Source organism: Bubalus bubalis, chromosome 1, assembly GCF_019923935.1.
Source record: "Bubalus bubalis isolate 160015118507 breed Murrah chromosome 1, NDDB_SH_1, whole genome shotgun sequence".
Taxonomy (NCBI): Eukaryota; Metazoa; Chordata; class Mammalia; order Artiodactyla; family Bovidae; genus Bubalus; species Bubalus bubalis.
In genome coordinates, this window is record NC_059157.1 from 104,328,533 (window position 1) to 104,354,116 (window position 25,584).

A 25,584-nucleotide genomic window follows, 5' to 3' on the forward strand; every position below is an offset into this window, starting at 1 on the left:
CAGCTGGTAAAGAATCCACCTGCAGTGTGTGAGACCTGGGTTTGATCCCTGGGTTGGGAAGATCCCCTGGAGAAGGGAAAGGCTACCTACTCCAGTATTCTGGGCTAGAGAATTCCATGGACTGTATAGTCCATGGGGTCGCAAAGAGTCGGACACGACTGAGTAACTTTCAACAGTAATAATAATAAACTTCCACACCACTGAGAGTTTGAATGGTAGAATCTAACTCTTGACATATATGAATCTTTATTTATTTCTAGTTGTTAAATTTTAAAGTTCACCAGAGCTGAAGCAATTTCCTCCATTTCTTGCAAACACTGCACAGTTTTGAGTGAAATGTAGATGCTTACTGGAGACAGCAAATCTAATTCAGTTGTGATGACTTCACCTGGGACAAACAAGATGTACGTTTTCTCCATTAACCGGCAATTTCCATGAGAATGATGAGGTTCAAGAGCTCTTATGGTAGCGTATGAGAAAGAGCCTATGGAGCAAATAGGAGATCTTTGGGAGTCCCCAGATGAAGACATATTTTGAGCCATGAGTTTTCTTTGAATACGAAGATACAGGGATAGATGGGCACAGTGTCATATAAGGTTGGTTATTTCCACAGTAGGCAGAGAGATACTGGTACAAGGAGAAGGGGGAAAAGGTGAATCAATTTAGGTAACAGTAAATGAGCCATAGGGCTTCCCGCTGGTTAAGAACCTGCCTGCCAAGCGGGAGATGTGGACTTGATCCCTGGGTTTGGAAGATCGCCTGGAGGAGGAAATGGCAACCTACTACAGTATTCTTGCCTGGAAAATTCTGTGGACAGAGGAGAATGGCAGGCGATAGTCTATGGGGTTGCAAAGAGTCAGATGTGACTTACTGACTAAGCAACAAGTACAACAGCCAACGGTCCGTGTGCACTTGCGAGGTGTTGTCAGGAGGCCCAGCTGGCCTCATATTTCCCCAAAGTGGTTTCAGTATCATCGATCCTGGAATTCTTGCTTATCGTAGCAAGAGGGTGGATATGTTGAGAATTTTTCGGGCCCTTTAGGTTTAATCCTCAATTTGGATCATCTCAGACTAGACCCAGGCCACACTGTATGAAAGAATGTGTAAAAACAGTGCCACCAAATAAAGAAGACACAATAGGAAACCAAGAGAAGAGTTTTTTTTTTTTTTAATTATTCCTTCATATTCAAACTTCACAAACAGTGTGAACTTGTACAATACCTCAGAAAGTGAAACTTACAAAAAAAGTGCTGGTAACATTTAAAAAAAAAACAACAAAAACCCCAAAAAACAAACATCATTCTTAGCAACATCAATTACTCTTCCACACAAAACAGAAACCTTGTAAAATTTATTTTCGTATTTTTAAGGCGTAATACTTCCGTATAAAGTATATGCAAGAGATAAAACTTCACAGTATTCCAAAATGTCACAATAATAATAATAATAATATAGTATAATGAAGCGCTACAGTTAATTTTCTTTTTTTGAATGTTTTTTTCCTGTTTAAATAACAAATACAAGTCACAGGTAAATATACGTGAGAAAAATACGAGGCTAATATTAAATGGCAGGTAAGGATACTGTCACTGTAAGAAAAAACTGGCAGGATGTGTGTATTTAGTCTATATTTTAAAGCACTTGATAGAAAAGGCGTATGCAAGGTTTTTCAAAACAAGTTTTTGTTTGTTTGTTTGATAACTGACAACAATTTAAGAGTATAATGAGGAAAAAAAAAAAGGAACAAACTCCCTCTCAAAACTATTGACCTGCTCATTCCAAACCACATGTATATATTGACGGGTGGATGGGTGTGTGTGTTCGTGTTTCCATGGGTTGAACGGTACACAGACTGATACAACAGTGTCCCTTGCCCACCTGCAAGGATTGGAGGGGACAATCTCTGCGGTCATCAAGCCTAGGTTCCTCGTGGGAAATTATTCTTTCAGTTTAAAGATCTCTTTTTCCTTGCCTCTTCTTCTTTTCAAACTCCTCCCCAATCCCCAGGTCCTCAGACTGAAAAGACAATCTGGTTAGAAAAGTTGCCCTCCGTTCAAGATTCACTGGGAAATAGAAACCACGTAAACAGTGACAACCACACAAGACACTGAAAATACCACTTGGACGAATGAGTATGTTTCTGTATGTGGTGTGTGTGTGTGTACAGTAGCAATTGCAAAAAAGGGACCATGTTCCTTTCCATACTAAGATACAATGTGATAAGAAACATTTCTGTGCAGGGAATACGGTTTCTTCGAATCTTATCACAACACTGTGGCGGGAAGATCAGGAAACGGGTTCACCTTTCAGCAGTCACCACAGTAAACTTCATTGAAACACGCAGGCCCCGCCCTCTAGTCTGTGCGCATGCGTGTGTTAACAGCTAGCCATTCAGCCAACAGGTAACAGAAAGACAGCAGATAGCAAAACACGTCAATAAGGTGCTCAAAGAAAAAAGTGGCACCCATTCCTTGAATGGGTGGCCACATTAAGGTGCTTCAAAAAAGGTTTTTTTGTTTTTTTTTTTCAGTTTTATTTCAAACATTAAGAGTACTGGTTTGCAAATGGTGGTTCTGAGTCAGGCCAAGGGTTTTGAGATTTCTGACTTCTTCCACTGAAAAGGGCTTTCGCTGTAGTCGTTTTGTTCAGTTTTGTTGTGGGTCATTTGAGTTAAAGAAAATTTAATAGCCGAAAACTGAAATCAAATCAACATGACGAAAAGAAATAGGTGAAATGGTATAGAACATTACTGCATTCCCATTGGATCAAGATGGTTTCGCCCATTTTTCCTCTTTCACTAACACTGTTCCTTTTTTTCTTTGTTACAATCCATTCCTTGTGAACATACAGAAATGACCAAAGTCACTGCAAGTGGCTGTTTTTATTTTTTGTGATCTGTTGCAAGAGTCCAACCTTGTTTCCTCTGCTGCTGTTTGTGTAGCATCTGGTTTTGTAATGAGCATCTGGATTTATGTGCATGTGTGTATATATGCACATATACACACCTATACATGTATAATATATACACTATATATATATGGATATATATAGGAAGTGTGTATACATTTATACATAATATAGTGTATATCGTTTCAACTGGAGATAAACTGAACTGGGTTCAGACACTAGCACATGTTTATCTTTCCCCTGCCCCCTCTGTACATTTTAAACAGTCTGGAGCTTTTATTTATTTTTTTAAAGTGCATTTTCAATGCAGAATGACTGTAATCCAATGATTTCTTGGAAAACATTTTTGATGAGAAAAATCTGACGGTTTTCAGCCCCCAGTAAGAGAAACCCGGGTTCGGTCGTGCCAGGGGCTGACGTGGCAGTGCCAGGCTTGTGCCTGAGTGATTACTGGGCGTTCTGGACTCCGGGCACCTCAGTAGCAGCAGCAGCAGCACCTTTGGGAGAAGGCAGAGATAGAAGAGGAAGGAGGAAGGAAAGCTCAGGTGAGGAAGGATGAGTTTGCGGCGTGTTACAGGTCAGAAGTGCTCACCATGTATGGATGTGTGCAGTTCCTGCTCGGCTTCGGCTAAGAGATGCCATCTAGTCCCCTCCCCACCAGTGGACACCAGCCTCCCCACGCTCCGCCCGCTCCAGCATTGCCCGGGCGTCCCCACTCCCCAGGCTGACTTTGGGTCAGCTCCATGTGGGGATTTGAGTGCCAGCGTCCAGTAGGAATAAGGCACCAGAGAAATCAAAATGTTACAAAAAAGATGCAAAACCCCGTTTCAAAGAGCCTCTCCCATTGCTCCGTTAAAATATTGCATGTGATACCATTCGTGTGTAAAATGTGTCAAATGCAGTCTCTGAAAGGAACTGGAGGCCTGTCAGCACCAGAGATCTTTAGGAATGCACCCTTTGTCGAAACACACCCACGCCCCCCACCCCCATGCCCACCCCACGCCACATGCATAAGCACCAGATTGGGAGAACAAGGTTGTGCGCCATTGCTCACCTCATTTTTGAGAAGGATCAAAGAAGTCTATGAAATCAAATTTTCAGGAATTGCTCAAAAATTAAATGGGTGTAGGCTGTCATGTATCTGGTTACTGGATGCTCTAAATGTCCAAAGAATATGATTAAGGGGTTGAAATCTTTGTACTGACGTTTGGGGAAATGTGCTAAACAAAAATTACTTCCTAAATGACACCCAAGTCCTCCCCCACTAACATTTCAACCTCCTCTATTGTTTAAATGCTGTAAAAAAAAGAAGAGGTTCATCTAGCTATAAAAGGAAAAAATGAAGGCACATGATTTTATTCGGTCCCACAATCCTTAAGAAAAATGGTATTTTGCAAGTATGTGTGTCTGTGTGTGTCTGTGTGTACACGTGCACACAGGTATGAAATGGGAGACCAAGGGCCATTGGGGCAGTCAAAGGAAAGTTGGAAAAGGAGAAGAGGGAATTTCAAGACAGAGAGAAGAAAGGAGAAAGGAGGAAATGGAGGCCTCTCTTCAGCTTTCTGTCACAGACAGTCTCTAGATTTGGCTGCTTTTGGGTCCAGAACGAAATTCATTTGTCTTGGTCTAGAAAGTGCCCCCAGTTTAAATATCTCCAGTTAATCATGTTACAGCTTTTGGTGTTTCCCTTTTCCCTTCCCTCCAGCCAAATGATTAAAAAAAAAATCACAGTTTTAAAAAATTATTTTCTCAATGTTGAAAAAATATGGAAAAGCTATTGAACAGCCTTAGGGCACTCTGCCTCTCCATCTTCACAGTGAGCAGATGGATAGACAAGCCACAGAGACAAAGATGAGGCAGGCAAGCTCCCTTGTGCTAGAGGTCCCTTGCCTCACCTTCCCCAGGGCTGGGGGGCCCTTCATAGCATCCACAGCATTTTCTTTCAACTGGATCCTCCCTACCCCACCCCATCCACGGAAGGTGGGCTGCTGAGAGAGGTGAAGCCATTGCACAGAGCAGAGGTCTTAGAAGACAAGGATGGAGGTGATAGGGGTTGGGAGCTCTCCCCTCAGGCAGGTCAGCATGGCCCTTGGGCAGGATGGGAAAACTGCCCACTGGCAAGTTGAAGCCGCACTCACACGGACTTCATGACCCTTCAACTCTCATCTTTATGCCTCTGTGGCCTCAGAGTTGGCACCCAGTCCTTAAGAAGGCAATGATCCAAGACAGAGAGGCGGAGTCAACCGGCTGTGTCATACCAAAAAGGGCTACGGACAGTGGGATTTCATAAAGAAATTTAACTTTGGTTTTCCAACTTTTTCAAACCATAAAAATTAAAGCAGGGCTTCAGTGGCTTCCATCATCTGACAGCTGTTACATTTTTCTCATTTGGCAAGGCTAAGGCGGGGGGGAAGAGAAAAGGGGTTTCCCATAATTGGTTGAAGACACAGGGTGGTAAAATGCTTCCACACTTAAACTCACAGTCCAGTGTTTTTGACATTTCATAAATAGCTTTTTTTTTCTCTAAAAAAAGAATAAAACAAGAACAATCCCTTTACTTACTCATCTGAAACAAAATAAACAGCAGTGGGTACAAACTTCTTCTTGTAACAATTACAAAAAACAACAATATAATCCCAACTTTTAACACGCATCTTGAATCAGTTATTTTTTTTTTTTAACCTCAAAACTGCAGCATATCCTTAAGGGCAAACTTTTCGATTAGTTTTTTTCTTTTTTTTTTTTTAAATAATGTCTTCACCAAAAAAACAGTCTTGTACCAATAAAATGCATTCAAAAATAGAAAATATTACACAACAAAAATATGTATCCTTCCTTTCCAAAAAAGATTCTTCACAAAAAAATGTAGAAAAAATTCCAACAATTTTTTTCCTCTCCTAAACATTAACTTTCAGTCTAGGGCACGATTATTTATTGATTTAAATGTCTGCTTTTGCATAAAACATGGAAGATGCAAAACAATTACTGTATAAGGTTTGTGAAGTTACGTCTACTCCCACCCCAACTCTAAAACAAAACAAAACCAGAAAAACCCAGCAAACATTAAACAAAAGATACAGCTGGTTGACTAGGAAAAAAAAAATCTGTTTCCTTTCACTGTGCATTTGTATGGGTTAACTGGCTCTCTCAGTGTCTGGGAATGCTCAAGAAGGGAGACCAGATTGGAGTCAAGAGGCTCTTTAGCATGAGCTGATGTTCTGAGAATCCTTTACAGTCTCCCATGTCATGGGCTTACCTGCTGCAAATCCTCAAGGAGAAAAGAAACATCCTGCCTGAGGATGGGCAGAGGACTAAGCTGTGTCCACACTTGTACTGTACAAATACCTCTACACAAGCCAGTTTCTCCATCATAGCACGTTTTTCTTCCCCCTTACAATAGAGCTTAAGCCTAGAAGGAAAGGCAACAGAGAGCTCCAGTGGTGTGTGGAAGGCTGGGGCCGTCTTCTCTGTAGCCACCTTGCCCACATTGAACCAGTCTGGGCATTAACTATAACAATAACGAGATCTCTAATCTTAACGGAATGTCCTATTTTCCCATCCCCACCGAATCCAGGTATCTTTTTAATTTCAAATGTTGTAGCTTTTAAACGATTTATTTTTTCTTATTTGATGGTATTTCTCTTTCATGTGGGAAGTATTTTGTATGGTGTTTTCAGTACAAATAGATTTTTTTTCCCCCTATTACTTACTTGGTTGCTGGTTTTTTCTCTGCGGTTTCTGTTCTGTTTTGTTTCTGATTTTTTAACAGTGAAATATGTCCAATTTTATTTCCAGTGCATTAAACAAATTTTAAATTAAAAGAAGAAATAAAACTTTCCCCCCATCCTTGTAAAGGAAACGACTGGTAAAAGTACAATATAATAAAATCAGGCATTGCCAAAAACAGCATGATGTGCAACCTCAATTACATTAAAGAAAAACAAACAGACAAACAAGAATTATAAAACATAAGCATGAAGGAGCCAAGACTATGTAATCCCAACTATGGTATGACTGGCAAGCACTGGTTAAAATAGGTAAGGCTACTCTTAGATTTCTAACTCGACATAGTTAACCACTGCTCTTCGGTCTTTTCCTTCTTAATCTTTCACTCACTAGTTCTTTATATCTTTAAAATGAACAAATTTGTTTTTATATTTTTGGTCTACAGTAGAATTACATATTAATAATATAATAAACAGATACTTCATTAACAGATTGGTACTGCATTCATGTGGGGAAAATAGAAAAAAAGCACTCACAGAAACATAGCAAATGGACTCTATTCTCATAAAAATAACCACAAATATGATAGAAATTATCATCAGGGCAACAGATTCAACTGAAAACAGGGCAAAAAAGAGATATTTGGGGTAATACAAACTCCTGACAAGTATGCCCTAGAATTGCAGCCTCCAAACCTTTCCCATGATTTCCACCTTTCTATAGGATCACTCACAATTCAAATGGAAATGGAAACAAAAGGAAAAAAAAGTGGACAGGTGATTGAGCAAGCCAAAGCTTCCAAGTTATCTTAGTTGACTGGTCAAGACCAGCTGGAGAGCATTCGAGAAACTGGTAGGCCACAAGGGAGACACTGATGGTATTTGTTTTTAATTTTGGAGGGGTTCCCAGACCACTGTTAAAGAGAGAAACCAAGGAACCAAATAATTCTTCTGGTACCATATATTGAAATGAAATATAATTCCAATAGAGAAGATATGAAGGTGAGTTGGAAAAGAAGAGAGAGGAGAAATAGGCAACCTTTGGGCATCACCTCCCTTTGTTTTCTTCAACACGTTGGTTTCCTTCTTTCTGAGCATCCTTTAGGATTAGCTCTGGGTCCCAATGTCCTCTGAGCAAACATGCATCAGCTCAGCTTTTGACATGACATCTATGCCTACTGGCTTCCCCAAGGGCTCAATGGCTCTGCAGCCTCCCCACCCCCATGCCTTTTATGAAGGAGAGAAGGGTTACAAAGCTGTAATGACAGAAGCCTTTCCACTAACCATTCCTACTTGATGGTTAATTCACACCGATGGTCCAGTGTGGGAATAAAATAAGAAGGAAAACAATTGATAAGAGCTGAGCTTGGTAATCAACAAGTGTGAAGTTGCTTCCAGGAAAAAAAAAGAAGAAGACAAAGAAATGGGATCAGTCAGAAAATACTGCTTTTGGTTTCTTTTCACTTGGAACTATCCTTGATTTTCTCTCATTCAGTCGCTCCAGTTTAACGTTTAGAATCTAGTGCAAATATCATCACATCACAGCATTCCAGGAGCAATACCCTATCCCTTCATCCTAGGGGAGTATTATCCCTTCAGACCTCCTCAGGAGACTGGGGCAATGATCCAGGAAAGCATAACTAAACAGATTATTAACCTAGTACTTGCTACAACAAGAAAGGCACTATCACAACAGACCAGCCTCAGCATTTTCCTTGCCATGGGCATGGATGTTTTAACCCCTCCAGCAACCACAATGAAACCCAAACTGTGGCTTTTCCAGTACTTGAATTCATTGGCCAGTTATCTGATTTCCCTATTGGCCCTGGCTGTTGGCTCCAGCCACGCAGAGCAACGACCTGCTCTGTGTACGCGCTGCCCCATGTTTCACCAATGATCCTTGTTTGGTTCTTAATGATTTAGCTCACTCTCTTCCATGGAAGTTTCTTTCTCTCCATCAGTCTCCAGGTCATGACTCTTTAAAAGACTAGTTTACAGTGTCAAGTACTATCGTATATTTTTTTCCCCTATTTTTTTTAAACTTCTAACCAATCCCTAAGTCATAGAGACAATTCAGTAGCTCCTCTAACAACAAGTCTCCTGTTATATATCACTGTGAACAGAAAGAAAACCTAAGTATCATCACTTGACCACCAAAGCATATCCCTTGAGCCTGTTCTATTTCTTTTGCCTTGTAAGAAAGGAAGTGGGGCTCTAGAGATTAAAATCCTTGGTGACAAAACTGGAGTGGGTATGCAAGTTTTAAGGAAGAAGTTATTTTCCAAAAGCCTCAAGAGAAGTATCCTAGGACAGTTAATGTGAATATATTTTAAAAGGTCAATTATTTCTGTGTATAACTTTGGTTTGGTACAGTCAGTATCTTCTCAGTGCTTACCCAAAACATATCTCTAAGTATCTGTTAAGAGCTCTGAATTTCGAGTTTCTTATTTAAAAGGGAGAGAATACTTTGAGTGCTGAAGGGATCGCTTACATTAGTTCTGAAAGCTCTAAATGGAGTCTTCTGCCTAGCAAGGCTGACAGCTTCCTTAAAAAAATTTCAACTTGGAAAAGTAGATTTGGATGGATACTAAGAGGGAGAGAGAAAGACAGGTATCACCCAAGAATTTTCCACATTGATGCCCCAACATGTGACAGTGATAGAGACATTCAACAATACCCATTGATACGAGTTGTGATCCTTTCCTACTGAACCAGAATCTTCAAAGCTGTCACCTTGGATACTGGAAGAGTCCTTCAGCATCTTCACTCTCCTATTATTATTCCCTACACAATCCATTACTTTTCCTGTGGTGAAAGATTCTTTTATTAATAGTCACTAAAGAGCTGTCAAATTCTAATTATTTCTGAGATTTACAAAGGCAATAAAAATAAATCAAATAAAGGAATACTGAAAACAAAACAAAACAAAAACCAATCCAACTTCAAAACTAGGCTTTTAGGCACTGTTAAGGTCTTCTGTTTTAGAAAGGATAGTCTCTGATGGAGCAGCTAGTAAGTAGGTTCCAATTAATCCTCCAACTCTTCCTCCAATTTCAAAGGTGGCCTAGCTTGTTTCAAAATAAACCTTTCACCTCACTGGTTTTCATGTTTATTGCACTGTTCCCTTACTGTCATCTTAAAGGATTTTTACCACATGCATGGCCTTCCTCTTTGGTTAGCCTGATCTAGGTTTCACCCAGTGATGAAAAAGCATGCTCAGGCTGAAAGGATACCTCCAGTACAGACAAGGTGAGGTTTTTCTGAAAGGAGGCCCTACCCCTGGCCGAGGTGAAGACTTCCCTGTCACCTCTGTTGGCTTCCTCACCATTGAAACTTTTACTGAAAGCTTAGTTGGAGACAACGTTGGGCAAACTTCTCCTTTTAAACATCTTCAATGTACAGTACTAACTCAGCTTCTTTATAATAAGAAAACAGATCCTATCAGCATGGCAGTTGCTAGGCCTGATCAAAGTTGGCAGATTCCACAGATTCTCACCAACCTCGATAAGACCGAGCATGATGAAAACAACCCTCCGTTTCTGTGGTGCTTCTAGTTTCGTAACTTGCATCTTTCTTTCCCATACCTCACACACTCTCTCCCGGCACAAGTAAATACGTTTCAGTAGTGCAATGCAGTGCAGTCATATTTATTTAGTGCAAAACAAAAACAAAAACAAAAACAAAACCAGAAAGCCCTATTACAGACCCAAGCTCAACCCTAAACAACACTTACTAAAAGTTACCAGTGCCACAAAAGTGGGGAATTCAGTCTGCACCTCACACTCCTGTGAGTCATCTCTTTTGTTGTCCCTGTTTGTTTCCAAGGAAAGAAACAACTAGCAAACACCTAGGCATTATTCTGTAAAATGTTAAGCCAATAGGCAGAATATAAAGGGAAGGAGTTGAGTTGAAACCAAGGATAGTATTTAGAAGAGGAAAATAGCTATTTAATGCAAAGGTCAGTAGTGGTTTTTATTGAATGGTTTTCATCATGTCAAATGGCTCCGATGCTAAAGGGAATAGGTACAGAAAAAGATAAAGCTTTCCTGTTTCCCAAAACACGGTCCTAAATTTAACAGTGCTGGGTTCTTATTTTTGAATAGTGCAATCAGCTTTTCCTCAAGGGCTCCAGGCAGCAGCCACCTTACCTAACATAAATAGAGATACTAAGAGCACTCACTTTTTCACATTGACCTCATCTCTCACCTCAATCTTGTCCTGTCCACTTTTTCTGACTTCACATAAATACAGATCTACATACACATACACAGAAATTCTCAAGGCCCCTCTCAGGATGATACATTGAAAACGGGTACAAATAGCTCAATGACACACTAACACAAAAAGTACAATTATTAAATATAAAAGTGAATTATTACACCAAAATTGAGTCTGCATTGTACCTCTTCTAATATTATTAAGAAAAGAAAAATTCATAGCAGGATGTCTGATGGAGCTTACTTTTTGCTTGAGATTCATCTGGACTTAGTTTGGGATATGGGAGTACTGAGTGATTGTGGAGACAGGCTTTGCCTTTGACCATCCTCCAGCATCATTCTCTCCAGTTTGTCTGGGTCTCCACCCTCCAGGTGTAAGTCTGCTTGTCTGCACATACCCACACATACCCTGGAAGTCTCAGGAGAATCAATATGCAGTTTAGAATAGATTCTAGAAACATTTGGCAGGGTGGGGTGGAGGGGTCAGCACACTCAAAGTACTTTGAAACAGTATGTTCCCACAGAGTTTCTTGATTCTGTCAATTTCTTGCCTTGGTTTGCCATGAGGATTATGAAGAGACTCTACTTTCATTTACTCTGAAAACCACAATTCTTTTAACAATAGAGCAAAAAACTAAATTTAATTAGATGTATGAGAGTTACTCTTAATGTATATCTCAATAGGCCCCTGGGAAAATGTAATCAATGGGACAAAGGAAGAGGTTTAAATGATGACAACGCTTTTGAGAATTCTCTCCTTCAAATCTACATATAGATCGCTTCAAATCAAAGTTTGTGCCAGGGGCAGAGTAACTCACCTTACTTTTCAAAGAACCCTCTGGTAGTGAACATATACTAAGCACTTTGGTCTATGTCTAAATCTTGTATCAGATTTGACCATTATTTTATTGTCAGTTCTTTCTGCATAAGCCCCAGAAAGCAGAGTTAGGAATAGGGGCAAAGTCTATAATTTCTCTTATATGGGTTTGATAGTATTAAGAGAAGTCTTAAATCACAAAGAAATGAGGTTAATTCTTAGGCTGATAATAGTGAGAATGGGTGAGAATGGCAAAGGGTAAATGGTGCTGACTTTCCTTGCTAACTCTAAGAACTGGCTTCAGGAATCCAGAACTGTATCAAATTTAGTCCCATCACATGGTCCTGTTTTCCCTCTTTGCTTTTCCTCTGTTCACTTAATTGAAATTGCAATTATTTTAAAGATTCAGCCATGAATGCAAATTATAGCACAAAAGACAGGTTATAAAAAGGTTGTCGGGCTATCTGTAAATTGAGTTGAGTTGAGAACAGTATGCTTGTATGCTTTCAAATGAAGCAATACAATTTCCTCTTTTTTTTTTTTTAGTTTCTAATTTGGTTTTTCCTTCTTGTATAGTGGTGTGAATATGCATGGGTGAAGTACTGACAATGCCAATCTCCCTCTGTGATTGTCACCTCCAGCGCCGGGTTAAGGACATGTGAGACAATGGAGGACTGATGTTTCACCATTTATGACTTTGTGAACACACGCAGTTTTGAAATGAAGAGAACAGAAATCTGAACAATTATAGCAATCCATAGATCCACTGGTTTTGTCATTAGTAGTATTCTCTTTTTCTTTTCTGGTGATTCTGTACTATAGTAATAAAAAATATCCAAAGGGGGTTTTCATTACATTATCCTCAGCCTTATTTCCAAAATTTGAGGAGGCAATAAGATTTGTAGTGTGTAACTCTATGACCTTCCTCTGCAATCAATTCCCATAAGTTTAGGTAAATGGGGTTTCTTTTGCAAGGAATAGCATTTATTTTAACTATTCTACCCTCAAAGTGAAGAGAGAATTTTTCTCCTCAAAGTTCTCAGGTGCTACTAGAAAAGGAAGATAAGCTTTTCATGGAGAAAAGACTCCTTAATGATAGAATGGAAGGCTTTTCATTCTAAGATGGAAAGGAGTAAGATAAAAGTGGGCAGTGATTTGACTGATGCCTAGGGCCAGGAACAGTATCAAATTAAAGAATCAAAACTTGACTGTCTTGAGAAGAAAGAGATAAAGGCTAACAAACAAATCAACAAACAAACTTTACTAAAATACACATTCCTCCAGTTTCAGGTTTCTAAAAAGTAATAATTATGCTTAAATCAAGGTTTACAGATAGCAAACAACTGTTTTAATGTGTACAAGTATTATCCCTTTGCTTTACTATGTTAGTTTCACTTTCTTTGAAGGAATTGTATCTGTGCACACTTGTCCTAAAGTCCAGTGCAGAAAATAAACTGGTTTGTTACCAGCCTCAATCTCAGAACATTTCCTAAGCTATATTTGCAAATCCTAAAACTACGTATCTGTAAAATTAGATGCAGAGTTCCTGAAATGCATTGTGGTGGTGGTGGGGACAGGGGGAGAAAGCAAGCATTTTATGGAGGGAAAAAAAGGACATCCCTTCTTGTCCTCCCAAATATATACTATCATGTTTCTGACCATTATTTTGCTGCATTAGTTACCATTAGGGCTTCTGACAGATGTCAGCTTAGAAAAGTAGGATGCTTGAAAGCAATAAGAAATTCACGTCCTGGACTAGCTAGATTAAACAGGATTTAGACATTAATCTAGACTCATGCAGAGGCTGTGGTGAAAAATCCAGTGTCTTGGGGCTAGAGCTCTTCTTGGAGAGCTAAAGGAACAATGGTAAGAAGGCATCCTGGAAAAAAAAAAAAAAAAAGAAGGCATCCTGGGGGAATCCTGGTGATAAACTGGACCAGGTAGAACCTACAGAACCAGATCCTCTCCTCCTCCACATTATACTTTAAATGATGGCATTCAGGATTTAAAAGAGAGTCTTTTATTCTTTCAGAAGTTAATGCCTGAGGAGAGGAATACTTTAGATGAAGAGCACTGTAAAAAATAGAGTCAGAAGGGACGAAGGAAGAGAAGGAGATCGGAATGATGGGGAGAACATGTTCAATTAAAATGAGTCATAAGCAACATAATACCGATTTTAAGAAGTGTTGGTTTCCTATTACATTCATGACTCAGAGTCTTTTGAATCTCTTTATTTCATCGTTCTCTAAGGTGTGAGATGATGTTAACAATTGGTTTGATTACAGTAAAAGCTGGGTCAAGCCTCAAATCAAATTCAGACTCCATTTCTGACATGAATGTTGCTTCTGTTTGTCAACAGGTAAAGCAAGAAATGAAAGCATACCCCTGGGTGCTCAAAACCTTTAGGTAGCACTCTAAAGGCCACAGAATGGTCCTCCCAAGAGCAGCGAGCCAAAGCAGTATCACAGTAAGTGTTGGACTTTCAGGTCAAGAAAGACTGTGTTATAGAGTTGTTTGGACTGTGTCTTAAACATCCTGTAAAGGGGTAGAGCCAGAACTCTATGGGTCTTTGGGACAATGCTCTGGCAACTAGATGGGAGTAACTCATTGAAATGAGACCTAGCATGATGACCACCAAGTCACATGGTGAATGCTTAGGTACTAGGGAGTGTATTACATGGCTCTTCAAGTATCTGATCTGCCCTAATATTATTCTATTTAAGCACAGGTTAACTTTACCTTTTAAAAAACATCTGGTTGCAAAATAGACATTTTAGAAACTTTAGGAATCCTTTCATCCCTTAGTAAATTACTGCTTAAAGTTCTAAACCAATCAACAATTGTTTTTCAAAAAGATAAATGCAAGAAAAAAATTCTTTCTAATTGTCTCCTATGCCTTTGAGTGAAAGTGGCTTTACTTGTTTTAGAAGAGCTCATTAAGGCTTGAATAGTTATCAAAATTATTCTGAAATGTGACCCCTTTCATTAGATTTCGCTAGGTCTAGACTCTGGCAACTATGTCATTTGGCTAAATATTAGTAGGAGTCAAAGAATCATCATTGATGATTTTTTTTTTCTCCCCCTCAGAAATGGTCTACTCATATCATGAATTCGAACACTGTGGTATTTAAGAAAAGAGGGAAAAAAAAAAAAAGCCAGAAAATATTTTTCTCTTTATCTTTGGCCAGATGTGAAGGTGAAAAGAATTCATGACCTCAGCTAATACGGCTGACATTTAAAACTGTGACTCAGGTCCTCCCACTCTCAAAAGAATATTGATAACTTTGAAGGCCTGAAAGTACAGTGAAGGCATGCTTCACTCTGCCTACGAGTCTGCTGAGCTCACTTGCGACAATGTTCGTTCACCACATAAAGCTTAAAGAAGGACATTCAGAAGGGGGCGGGGGAAGGGAGGGAGACGAGCCCTCAGGGTTCATGATGACTTTCTTTTTTTTTTTTTTTAATTTTATTTTATTTTTAAACTTTACATAATTGTATTAGTTTCATATCAAAATGAATCCGCCACAGGTATACATGTCATGATGACTTTCTTAAGGCAGTGAGGAGAGGAACAGGTAAAGCATTAAAGAGAAACAAGAAATAATAATAATTAAAAGGAAAAAAGAGTGAGGAAAAGGAAAGAGAAAAATAGTGCAGTTCATACAGTTTGGGTATCAAGGGGTCCGAGGCAAAAGAACAGCTCCTCTCACCCTCAACTCACAATTATGGGCTTCCCTGGTGGCTCAGTTGGTAAAGAATCTGCCTGCAATGCAGGAGACCCGTGTTTGATCCCTGGGTTGGGAAAATTCCCTGGAGAAGGAAATGGCAACCCACTCCAGTATTCTTGCCTGGAGAATTCCATGGGCAGAGGAGTCTGGCGGGCTACAGTCCACGGGATGGGAAAGAGTCAGACACGACTGTGCGACTAACTTTCACTTTCTTTTCAGTAGAAATATATGTAGTTGAGAACTTTGGAGAAACAGATGGATAATTTGCTTTTGGACTCAATACTCCTTCCAAGCAGATCAGAGCAGGTAGTTCCTTAATGAGTACTGGGAGTGGAGGGCAAGGAGGGAGTTGGATAAGAAACGGGGCAGGGGGGGACTTGTTGGAGGGGCTGTACAGGAGAATGGGGTGGGATTCGAAAATAAACATTTACTAGAAAAGATGAAAGGGAGAAATTGGTGTTACACTGAGAGGCCTTAATAGCCGTTCAGTGTGGGAAGGGCTCTCACGCTGAGTATGGTGAACAGCTGTTTTCATCTTGTCCTGAATGTGGAGCTGGTCTCAGGCACCCAGGATAGATGTGAAGTTTATCCATCCGTGGGTTGTCTAGGCACTATGTTGAGTAGCTGAAGGAAGCTGAAGAAGCTCTTTATCTAAAATTACTGTTTGAAAATACTTCTTGCTAGGGAAACAGGATGCCTATTTCTGATGTTTCCATGGGGGCCTTAAAGAAGGAAGGCGCCAAGTCCCCACCTTAGCAGACAACTGGAGATGCTGAGGGTGACAGAGTATCTACACATTTCTGAGTTCTAGTTCTATCAGCCTCTGTCACGAAAAAGTCCCTCAAATTCTGATTTTATTAAAAAAAACTCCTAGGAAAATGAATATTATATTGCTAAGCTGCCTCCAGGGAAGCACAGAAGACAAGTTAAAATAATTGCAGGCATACTGAAAACAGAAAGGAGTCAGTAAAGAGCTAGTATTAAAAATCAGTATTTGAAAATACAGTTGGGACAACTAGGCATTTAACTGCCTCTTCTTCTCAGATGAGCAGCCCTTTGAAATGCAGCCTGTAACTGTTGGCCAGATCATATGGAGGTTACGTGGCCCCTTGGTCATATTTTTAAAAGCAAATATAGACAGTGACAGTCCTAGAGGGGATCACAGATACATTCATATGCACTTCTTTTGTTCTTCAGATATTGAGAGGGTCAGCTAAACAAGATCACTTTGACTATGAATCTCTTTGTGTCAACCATACTTAACAAAGTTTTCACTTTCCTACATTTGCTAAGTCCGAGCTTAAAAAAAAAATTCTAAAATCCTGTAAAGACAATACTGAAGCTGATAATATAAAAAGCAAACTAGAGCAGTCATGATTATTATTAAATGCACCAGATTAACTGCAGCAGGTTGGTGATGGGTGATAAATGTGAAGAAATAATATTTCAATCAACTTGTGATTGTAGGCAGATTCAAAAGGAAAAATGAATATAATGTAATATATATTTCAATATAGAGTTGTTATATATAATGTGTATGTTCTAGCTTTCAGAAATACTGCAATGTAGTGTACTGTACTTAAGTAAGCATACCTAAATAGTAACTGATATTCTTCCACGAAGTCACTAGTACTGTTAATTAAAAAAAAAAATTCATTTTTTTTTCCAGTAAAAAGAAATACCTATGGTTACAGTCACAGACTTCTTTTGGATATAGAAAGACAATATACATTTTAAAAAATAATAACAACAAAAAAGATTGTAAGTAGCCTTACTTAATGGGAGAGGGGGAAAGGTCACCAAAATAGAAGAGGAAAGAAAATGTCCTCTGAATTCTGTGAGCAGAAATAATCCACATGTCATAAAAAATAAGAAGCCACCTAATAAAAGAAGGGTGTGGGAGTGGAGAAAACTGAATTCGACTGTTTCCAGGCCACCCTTCAAAGTCAGCTGTGAGAGCCAGGTCCGTTGGTTCAGAACAGTCCACTAGAGCGCATTCTACTTTAATGTTTGAGCTGGGCAAGAGCCGTCAATTCTTAGAGATTACCAAAAAAGATTCTTCTGAGAGTCTATTGGTCTGCTAGACATGGTAAACAACCCACTCCTGGAAAGACTTCGGCAAAGGCCACACTGGTTTCAGGAGACACAGTTTATGAATGATGATGGTTTCCTGCAGATGCAGGCAGGATTAAGGAAGCTTTAGTCTGGGAGTCAAACTCACAAGTGGGTGGGTGTTTGTGCGCATACACTGGGTTGCATAGAGGAAAGGAATGGAGGCCTTTGAGCCACGGAAGGGCTCAGGCCAAAGTCTGTACGGGCCTTGCCTGTCTGGCCCCAGTGCCCCTCCTCCACAGGAAACCTGGGCGAGAGGGGGGTGCCCCAGACTGCTCTCCCTCTTGTCTACTTGCCAGTGGAGGACATCTGTTCTACCTTCTTCTGGAGGAGAGCAGCCTGTCACCGTGGGTTCGTTGTGGATCCAACAAGCTGCCTTTGTTTCTCCCAACTCTGACATGCTGCAAAAAGCAACAGAGTGGGCAGGTGACTGGTTCCTGGGAAGGGAGCCACCAGCCTTGAGCGCAATGGTGGGAAGAGGCAACCGTATCTATGCACCAGGACCTATGCCTGTGTGTGCTTTGTTTGAGATGCACACACGACCAGACTATAGCAAGCACACACGCAAAGACACATGTCCACACACACGTCAATAAACCCCATAGAAGCGCAGTTGGTTACATGCACTCAACTTCACACAAGCATATTCAAGTTTCTCATGAAAGCGGTATACAGAAATCACTGATGGTTGGGCTCCTTCAGAATGTCCTAAAGCCTCATCACAGACAGTGGACAGCACTAACGCATCCAACTAAGGCAACAGAGCAGAAGATACGTGAGACCTCTGACCAACTGGAAATTCCAGACTCTATCTTGTTGTCACCGGGGAATATGAACGTGGAACAGTTTTGTACGGAGAGCACCTCACCCTGCGTGTGTACATGCATAATGTATACTCATTTACAGACATTTTGGACAGCAGCTGTGACATACTAGATGGGTTAAGTCCCTTTCATTACTAGAATCTACATATAAATTGCAATGATTTTGCTGGGCAATGACAAACTTCTGTTGCAACAGTAGTAGAAACAGATGTCTCCTAGGGGGTTAATTTTTTTTTTTTCTGTCTTGGGTGTATTAGAATCTCATTGAAGCATTTTGAATCAAGGAAACCACTGAATTTGAAAGAGGGCTAGTTAGGGACTTTTTACACTCTAATTAGGTATCGCAAAAGCCAGGACTCCAATAACTGTAGCTAGATTTTCCCTACGATCTGCAGATTGTGCTCCTTCATTGAAGATTTGAAAGTTGTGAGTTTGCATTTAAACAAAAAGCCACCAGATAAACCAGATGCTCACTGAAACTGAGAAAAAAAAAAAGTTTAGCGATATACACTGTACAGGAAGAGAAAGCTTTTTGTTGCGATTGTTCTCCCTGCTAAGGAAATGATTCAAACTAGCATCTTAGGCACCTGTGATCATGTCTCACGGGACTCACTATTTAGCTAATAGGATGTCTATTTTACATCCAGCCCAGACCTATGTTACTGAAATAGGATAAGAAATAGCAGCCATTCCTAAAAGCAGCCAGTTCCATACATGTTTGGTGCCTCCCTGTAAAGTCACTGTTTCCATAGTCTTCAGTCATGAATAGGGCTCAGTTTTGCGATAATGCAACCATTAAAAGGCAAGAAAGGGTTACGTCTTCACACCCTTCCAATCTCTCTATTTCTGTTCTCTTCCCTGGGCTTTCTGATTTAAGGCAGTAATTCTTTACTATAAGTGGCTTCCTGTGAAAATACCTTAACTGAGGTCACTTCAGATTAGATTTAGTCTGAAATTATTCAGTTTTTGGAGCAATAGGCTGGGCCTGAAGAAACACTGGAATCCAGGCATTTTTGGTCAGCAGTGTGGAAAAATGATGTTTCTTGTTTCAACACAGGGCATTTCTACCCCTCATGCAGTGAAATACATAGTTGTGAAAAGGGACCCATGCTGTGCAGCCCTCATCTTCTACCTCTTCAGCCTAGAAAGAATCCAAACAGACCCTCGTGCTTCACACTGTTTCCTGGGATCTATTCACGTGCACCACCGACTGCTGCAGAGTCAGCATTCTGTAGATACTCAGAGACTGAGCAAGGTCTTTGGGGTGTTTTGGTCAGGTTAATCATTTGAGTATCTAGTACTAGAAATGATGCTTTGGGTTAGTAGTTTCCAGGCTCTGTGTTTACAGGAACACTGAGTCACCACAGCTTTCCTTCTTGGGGAGGTTGATGCAGCATCACAAATGGCAACTCTGCACAAAGAGCTGTTGGGAATGTTCTCTCCAGAGCAAGAGCTCCTCTGTGCCCCTTTTTTGTCTCCATTTGCAGCCCGAGCACCAAGGCAGAGATTGTTTTGAAAGTTTGCCCCGTGCCATCTATTTCCTGGGCACCTAGGAGAAGAGCCCCTTTCTCTGCGAGAACACAGAAGGGGAAGCAGCTGCGGCCGCCCCTCTGCAAGGTTGCACTTGGCCTTGGGGAGCCTGGTGCAGCTCAAGCACCCTCTTCACACACTAGACACCGAGGGGCACTGGGTTGCCTGGCTCTTCTGTGGAATCAGGGAGTCTATTGAAATTCTAGTGCGCCCTTCCTTTTGTTTGACACCAAGTCACATGGTTGTGTCTTCAGTGTCCTGTTTTTCTCTTTATAAAATCTTTCTCTGGGGGACAAAATTGGCCATTTAAATAAAGTTCTTTTATAGTGAGTGTAGAGGTTTCTCAGAGCCAGAAATCACTCAAAAGAAAGTCTGTTGACCCTACTCGTGGAAAACCCCAGAGCTTTCTCTAAATACATCTTGCCAAACCTCCTAGTTTTGTGATTGGATGCTTTCTGGCTTCGGATTATTGGGTGCTGAATACATTTTGCAAACCTTCTGTTCTCTTCCCCATGGCTCCCAGGTCCCTGGACTTCAACTCATGACTACATTAAAGAATTCTTTTATACGATGTCTTTTAAGTCAGGTCACAACAGACAGGGCACCCCCTCCCTTCTCCTAAATTCCAAGGGCATCTCAGGTGGTGCCTGCTCCTCCTTTGCACGTACTGTTGGTGTACTTGGACGATGGGGGAACAGGAAGTCTTCAGGACCAGTGTGAAACTAACACACCCAGAGGAAACCTTTTCTTTTTTCATATCACAATGCATGCATTCTAACTGCTCATGAGTTAGAAGTTTTCTTGGTCCTTATACAATGTTGGGCTGATACAAAACAAAACCCTGTGACTTTTAAACAAAGTAAATTCAAGTCTTTCTTTCTAAGGCTAGGAGCTACTGTGACCTCCAAGATGCCTAGGAAGAAATGGGCTTCAGCCTGAACAACAGCAGGAAATTATCCACGACACCTACTCATAGAGCATTAGGAATCTGGGGAAGAAAAAGTCTGTAAAATTGTATTAAAAGCTAAAGTTTACAATGCAAACTATATAGTAAGAAATATTTTGATATAGAAATTTTCATTTCAGATTCTTTTTTGTCCTGGCTTATTTCTCAACCTTTTCCCCTGTGTAGATTTCTATCAGATCCATGTGTCCCAATTTCTTCCCGTTTTTGGGTTCTATTTTACTTACTGGGAGTTAGGGGGGTGGGTACAATTATTAGCATTTATTATATTAATGGGGCAAAATTGCCTGTTCTGTGAAGATGCTACTGATGTTTTAGAGTTAGGACATTTTATTTTTCATAAACTACATCTAAATGTCTTGAGATAAACATTCTCCTTTGACTTTTCTCCTTTCCCTTGTCCAGCTAATCCAGTTTTAAATCATAAATTGCTTAAAAAAAAAAAGTACTTTTCCATACCAGTTCTTATTCCCTGTACTTATCCTAAGAGGTCTTATATCTGGAACATTTGATTCCATTACATCTATTGTTTTTTTTCCTGGCTACTGAAAATTTTCTTTTTTAAAAGCACTCATTAACATCCCAGCATGACGTTTGAAATGTAAGAAGACTGTTGGATTTGAAACTAGAAAATAAAAAAGAATCCATGCTTATCTTCTATTCTTAAAGCAAAATGTTTCCCCTTTCCTAAGATGTTGGTGATTATTTAATTTAAAAGGAAGGATTGATAAACTAAAAGCTCCTTTATCCTTTTGAAACAGGTACAGACTGGTTTATTTCCCCTAATGTAGGTCAGTTAGGAAAGCAGCTCTTTCAGAGACCAGAGTATGGAGTAATGACCCCACAGCAAGTTCCCTCTCCCCAAATTTACATCTCCAACTTCAGTTTAGCTTCTTCCTTTCTCCAGAGGACAATCTGTCAACTGTTTTGGACTATGAGATGTCTGGGAGGAATATACACACAGTAAGAAAAAGTCTACTGCTATGTAAACCTGGATAGCACATATCATTAAAATGATTACCTCATTAAGAATTCTTTAGGGGTCCTCCAACATTTAAAAAACAGAGAGAGAAATACTTCATTTGAAGGGGAAGGATGAATATTAGGGTTTAAACTCAACTGGAATTTTTTTCCCCTACATGTTCTAGAACAAAAGGTAAATTTTAACCCAATTGCTCAGTTTTTTTATGTGACAAATCAACATTTAGGCAAATGGGTCTCCCTCAGATTTGAGAAGCAAATAGCTGAATGTGGTCCATACTGGCACCCAGGATCAAGTTTCTGGGGATCTTATAATGTTGTCTACTTTGCTAAGATTTGAGTACGGACACCATTTTAAACCAGCTACTGTCAAATAATTCAAAATATTTTAAAGTGGCTCTTGACCTTCTTCCATTTGTAACATATGCTGAGTGATTTCATGTCATTTTCCTTTAGATTAAAAAGATCTTTTTTAATGTCAAATTTTTTTCTGTATTACATCATGGGTTGAATGACTTGTTTTTCAAAATATCAAAATTCTATGACATGGTTAATTAACTAATGCTCCCTCTGTTGGTAGCAGGTGGAAATACTGGAGTCTAAGATAGCTACTTCAAAAAGCACAATTAGCAAAAGAAAATGGACTTTTTCTGATTTCTGAAGCTGTTTCCCACCAGCTTTTAAAACAGGTCAATTTTGGATACATAGTTTGTGGTAGGACTCCTCTTAGAAATCAGGATGGGCAATACTTGAAGGTCAGTTAATCATCCATGGCTACATTAAAATTTCTAGCAAAATATTTACTGAATTAAGGACCAAGGACCAAATCAAACTCACATATACGCCAGTTGTACTAACCTTACTAATTATCAGCAAAAACTTATGGAAAAGATACAAGTGAACCAATACTAAAATAATGAGTAAAACCAATTTAGTTATTACACAGTTGCTTCCCTTGGAAGATTTCTCCCCATTTGTTGCACAGTTTTTATTTTTTTTTTTTTATAAATAAGTTGCTGATAGGAAAATTAAATGCAAATGCAAAGTAATTTTGAAACTGAGATACATCTTTCCTTCTTTTTTTTTTAACTGTAGTTTAGTGTTTCTGCTTTGTTTAAAGATATACTTTCCCCCTTACAGGTATTAAAATATGCCCAGCAGTGAAATCACCTTTGGAGTTTTTATAAGGTTTAAGAATTCCTATGTTTGAGTTGGAATCCCTTTAGGACACTGTCTATAATGGAAAAATCTCTATTCTGATACCTTAATCAGGACCGAGGAGAGAAATCTCAACTAGGAAGAGAGAGTGGCATCTAAGATGATGCAATGAATTGGTGGTCTTCCGGACGATGGATGTTGGGCATCTAGGAGATTTTTGTTAGTTTCTTTAAAACCTTACCAACAAGCAAGGATTGACAAGGCATCTAAGGAATAATCATCTTATTTAGCCCTCTCAACCAGGGTGGGAACAGAAACTGATCTTTGAAAGGAAGAAAGTGATTGTAGCATTGAGGCATCCTGATCTGCAACAGGCTTCTGATAATGCCGTTCTCTGCAGTTGTGAAGGGTGAGGAGGGACAGCAGAGTTTCGTGAACTCCTCCTCCCGGCTGACCACAAAAGGACCCATTTGTCAAGACTTCTAGAGTACTAGTGTTTCATCAAAGAAAAAAGGTAAAGTCAATAGAAATTCTAGAATCACAAGATCTCAATGAAACTTTCAGAGAAGCAAGACATCTGTTTCTGAACGATAAAGTCCCTCCCGTGAAAAAGAACAGAATTCTAGATGAATTGGTGAAAAAAATATTCAGTGGAGCAACATAAGCTTGCTAAAAGTTGAAAAACTACATATCAAAATACAAAGCAGCAGTTCAAATTACAGCAGGGATGGGCTGGCCAGAGGCCCTCAACCCAGGCAACACTTAAAATAATAAAAATTAAGAAAAATTTAAAAAAATATGAAGAAAATATCCTTCCTCTCTTTCAAATATAACTTTAATTGCCTTTTATTCTTTCTATCTGGAAGCAGTATCGCTAACCTTAACAGTCTTGACTTACCAAAAAATATATATATGTGTGTGAAATAAAATAAAAGAGAAGGGATTGGTGGCAGTGTATGCAAAACCGAAATGAAAAAAAGAAATTACTTTTAACAATCTCACTTTTTTTGTATTTTTTTTTTACACAAATACTGTTGTAAATATATTAAAAAAATCAGCATTCTATCTGGTAAACGTCACTTTTGCCCCTCTATAAAATTTTGAATTAAAAAAGCCTCAAGAACTTTTTATTATTCCCCCCACCCTCCATTTCTCTTTCTTTTTCTCTTCCACAAGAATATATCCTGACACTTTTTTTTTTTTTTTTTGCAAAGATTGTTGGAAAGAATCCTTCTCTTGTACCTAGAAACATAGGTGCAAACCTCTGATATCTTTGTTTTATCTGCATTCCTGCCTTTCATGAAAGTCCCTCTTGATTGTGCTGAGGCTGGAGCTCAGCGAAGACACTGAATAAATACGATAGCCACTGTTGCTTGATGCTTGTCCAAGTCTTCCTGGCTTCTGCTGAAAGGGGGGTGTGGAGAAGGTGGGCCAAGGTGTGTGGACCCAGCAGAATCTGGGGGAGAAGCCTGCCATTTGCCTTCCCCACACCATCAAACCTACACCCCCTCCCACCCCCACAGCCCTTTTTACAGAAATCAGACAACGTGGCAGGTGGAAAAGAGCAGGGCCTTCCCTCTGGGTTTTCAACCAGAAAGTGATATATTCCACAGTTTTAAATGGTTACTGTGAAGTCCAAGCGGCCAGAATTGTGAAAATGTCCACTGAAACACTGCAAGCGGTGTACTTAAAGACAGTAGGCCTTTTAGATTTTGTTATATATTTTTGTAGTGCTCTTCACAAGTGAAAAAAAAAATTTTTTTTTTTACTTTTTTTTTTTTCTAAAGATTTTTTTGTAAAGAAGGGTTGTATTTAGAGGCCAGTAGCTAGAGATCCAACCAGTGGACCTCCGAAGCACTACCAGGCCTTAAGGCCACCATCCAAGGGAGGCTGGGAGAACTATCACTCCCCCCGAGCCTCCAGAAATGTAATGTACCAGCAGGCAAAAAACAGTTCTTCATGTAGTACAAAATGAAACGAAACAAAAACAAAAACAGAAAGTAAAAACGAAACCAAAACATTTCTTAAATTCTAGTGCCATAGCTTTTTTGTTTGTTTCTTTTTTGTTGTTTTGTTTTGTTCATAAGAAAGAGAGAAAGATACTACTTATCCATCAGACACGTGCATCCTCATGTGGTCGTTGAACTGCTCGATTTGGTCAAACTTTGCTGGACAGACGGAGCAGACATAGGTGGTCCCCTCCGTGCAGGCCACCACCCCGGGGGGGCCAGCGCGGGACCCCGGGGGTGTGCCCGCAGGAGGGGTCCCGTTGCTGGCACTGTGCAGGGCCACGTGTCGCTCCAGGAGGGTCTTGTGGGAGAACTTCTTTTTGCAGATGTAGCACTCATAGGACTTCTCGCCCCGGTGGAGGCGCATGTGCACGTTGAGGGAGCTCTTCTGGGTGAAGCGCTTGTTGCAGATGCTACACTGGTACGCCCTCACTCCCGTGTGTGTTACCATGTGCTTGATAAGGTAATCCTTTAAGGAGAAGGAGCGCCAGCAGATGCTGCATTGGTGGGGCTTCTCACCTGGCCACAGGGGAAAGACAGCAGGCAGAACGAACAGAGCAAGACACAGCCAGGGAGGGAGAACAAGAGACAGAGAAACAAGACAACAGAAAA

At 40.0% G+C, this 25,584-nt stretch overlaps 1 protein-coding gene across 30 annotated transcripts in view; it reads right to left on the reverse strand.

Annotated features, from left to right (window-relative positions):
- Positions 1-1,150: 1,150 nt before the first annotated feature.
- Positions 1,151-25,584, reverse strand: part of ZBTB20 (zinc finger and BTB domain containing 20) — an 869,399-nt gene continuing 844,965 nt past the window's right edge. For all 30 annotated transcript variants that reach the window (XM_045166105.1, XM_045166753.1, XM_045161993.1 and 27 more), the window contains one exon: positions 1,151-25,491. In XM_045166105.1, the coding sequence (XP_045022040.1) occupies positions 25,070-25,491 (422 nt within the window). In that variant the 3' untranslated portion in view covers positions 1,151-25,069. The remainder of the gene's footprint in view (positions 25,492-25,584) is intronic.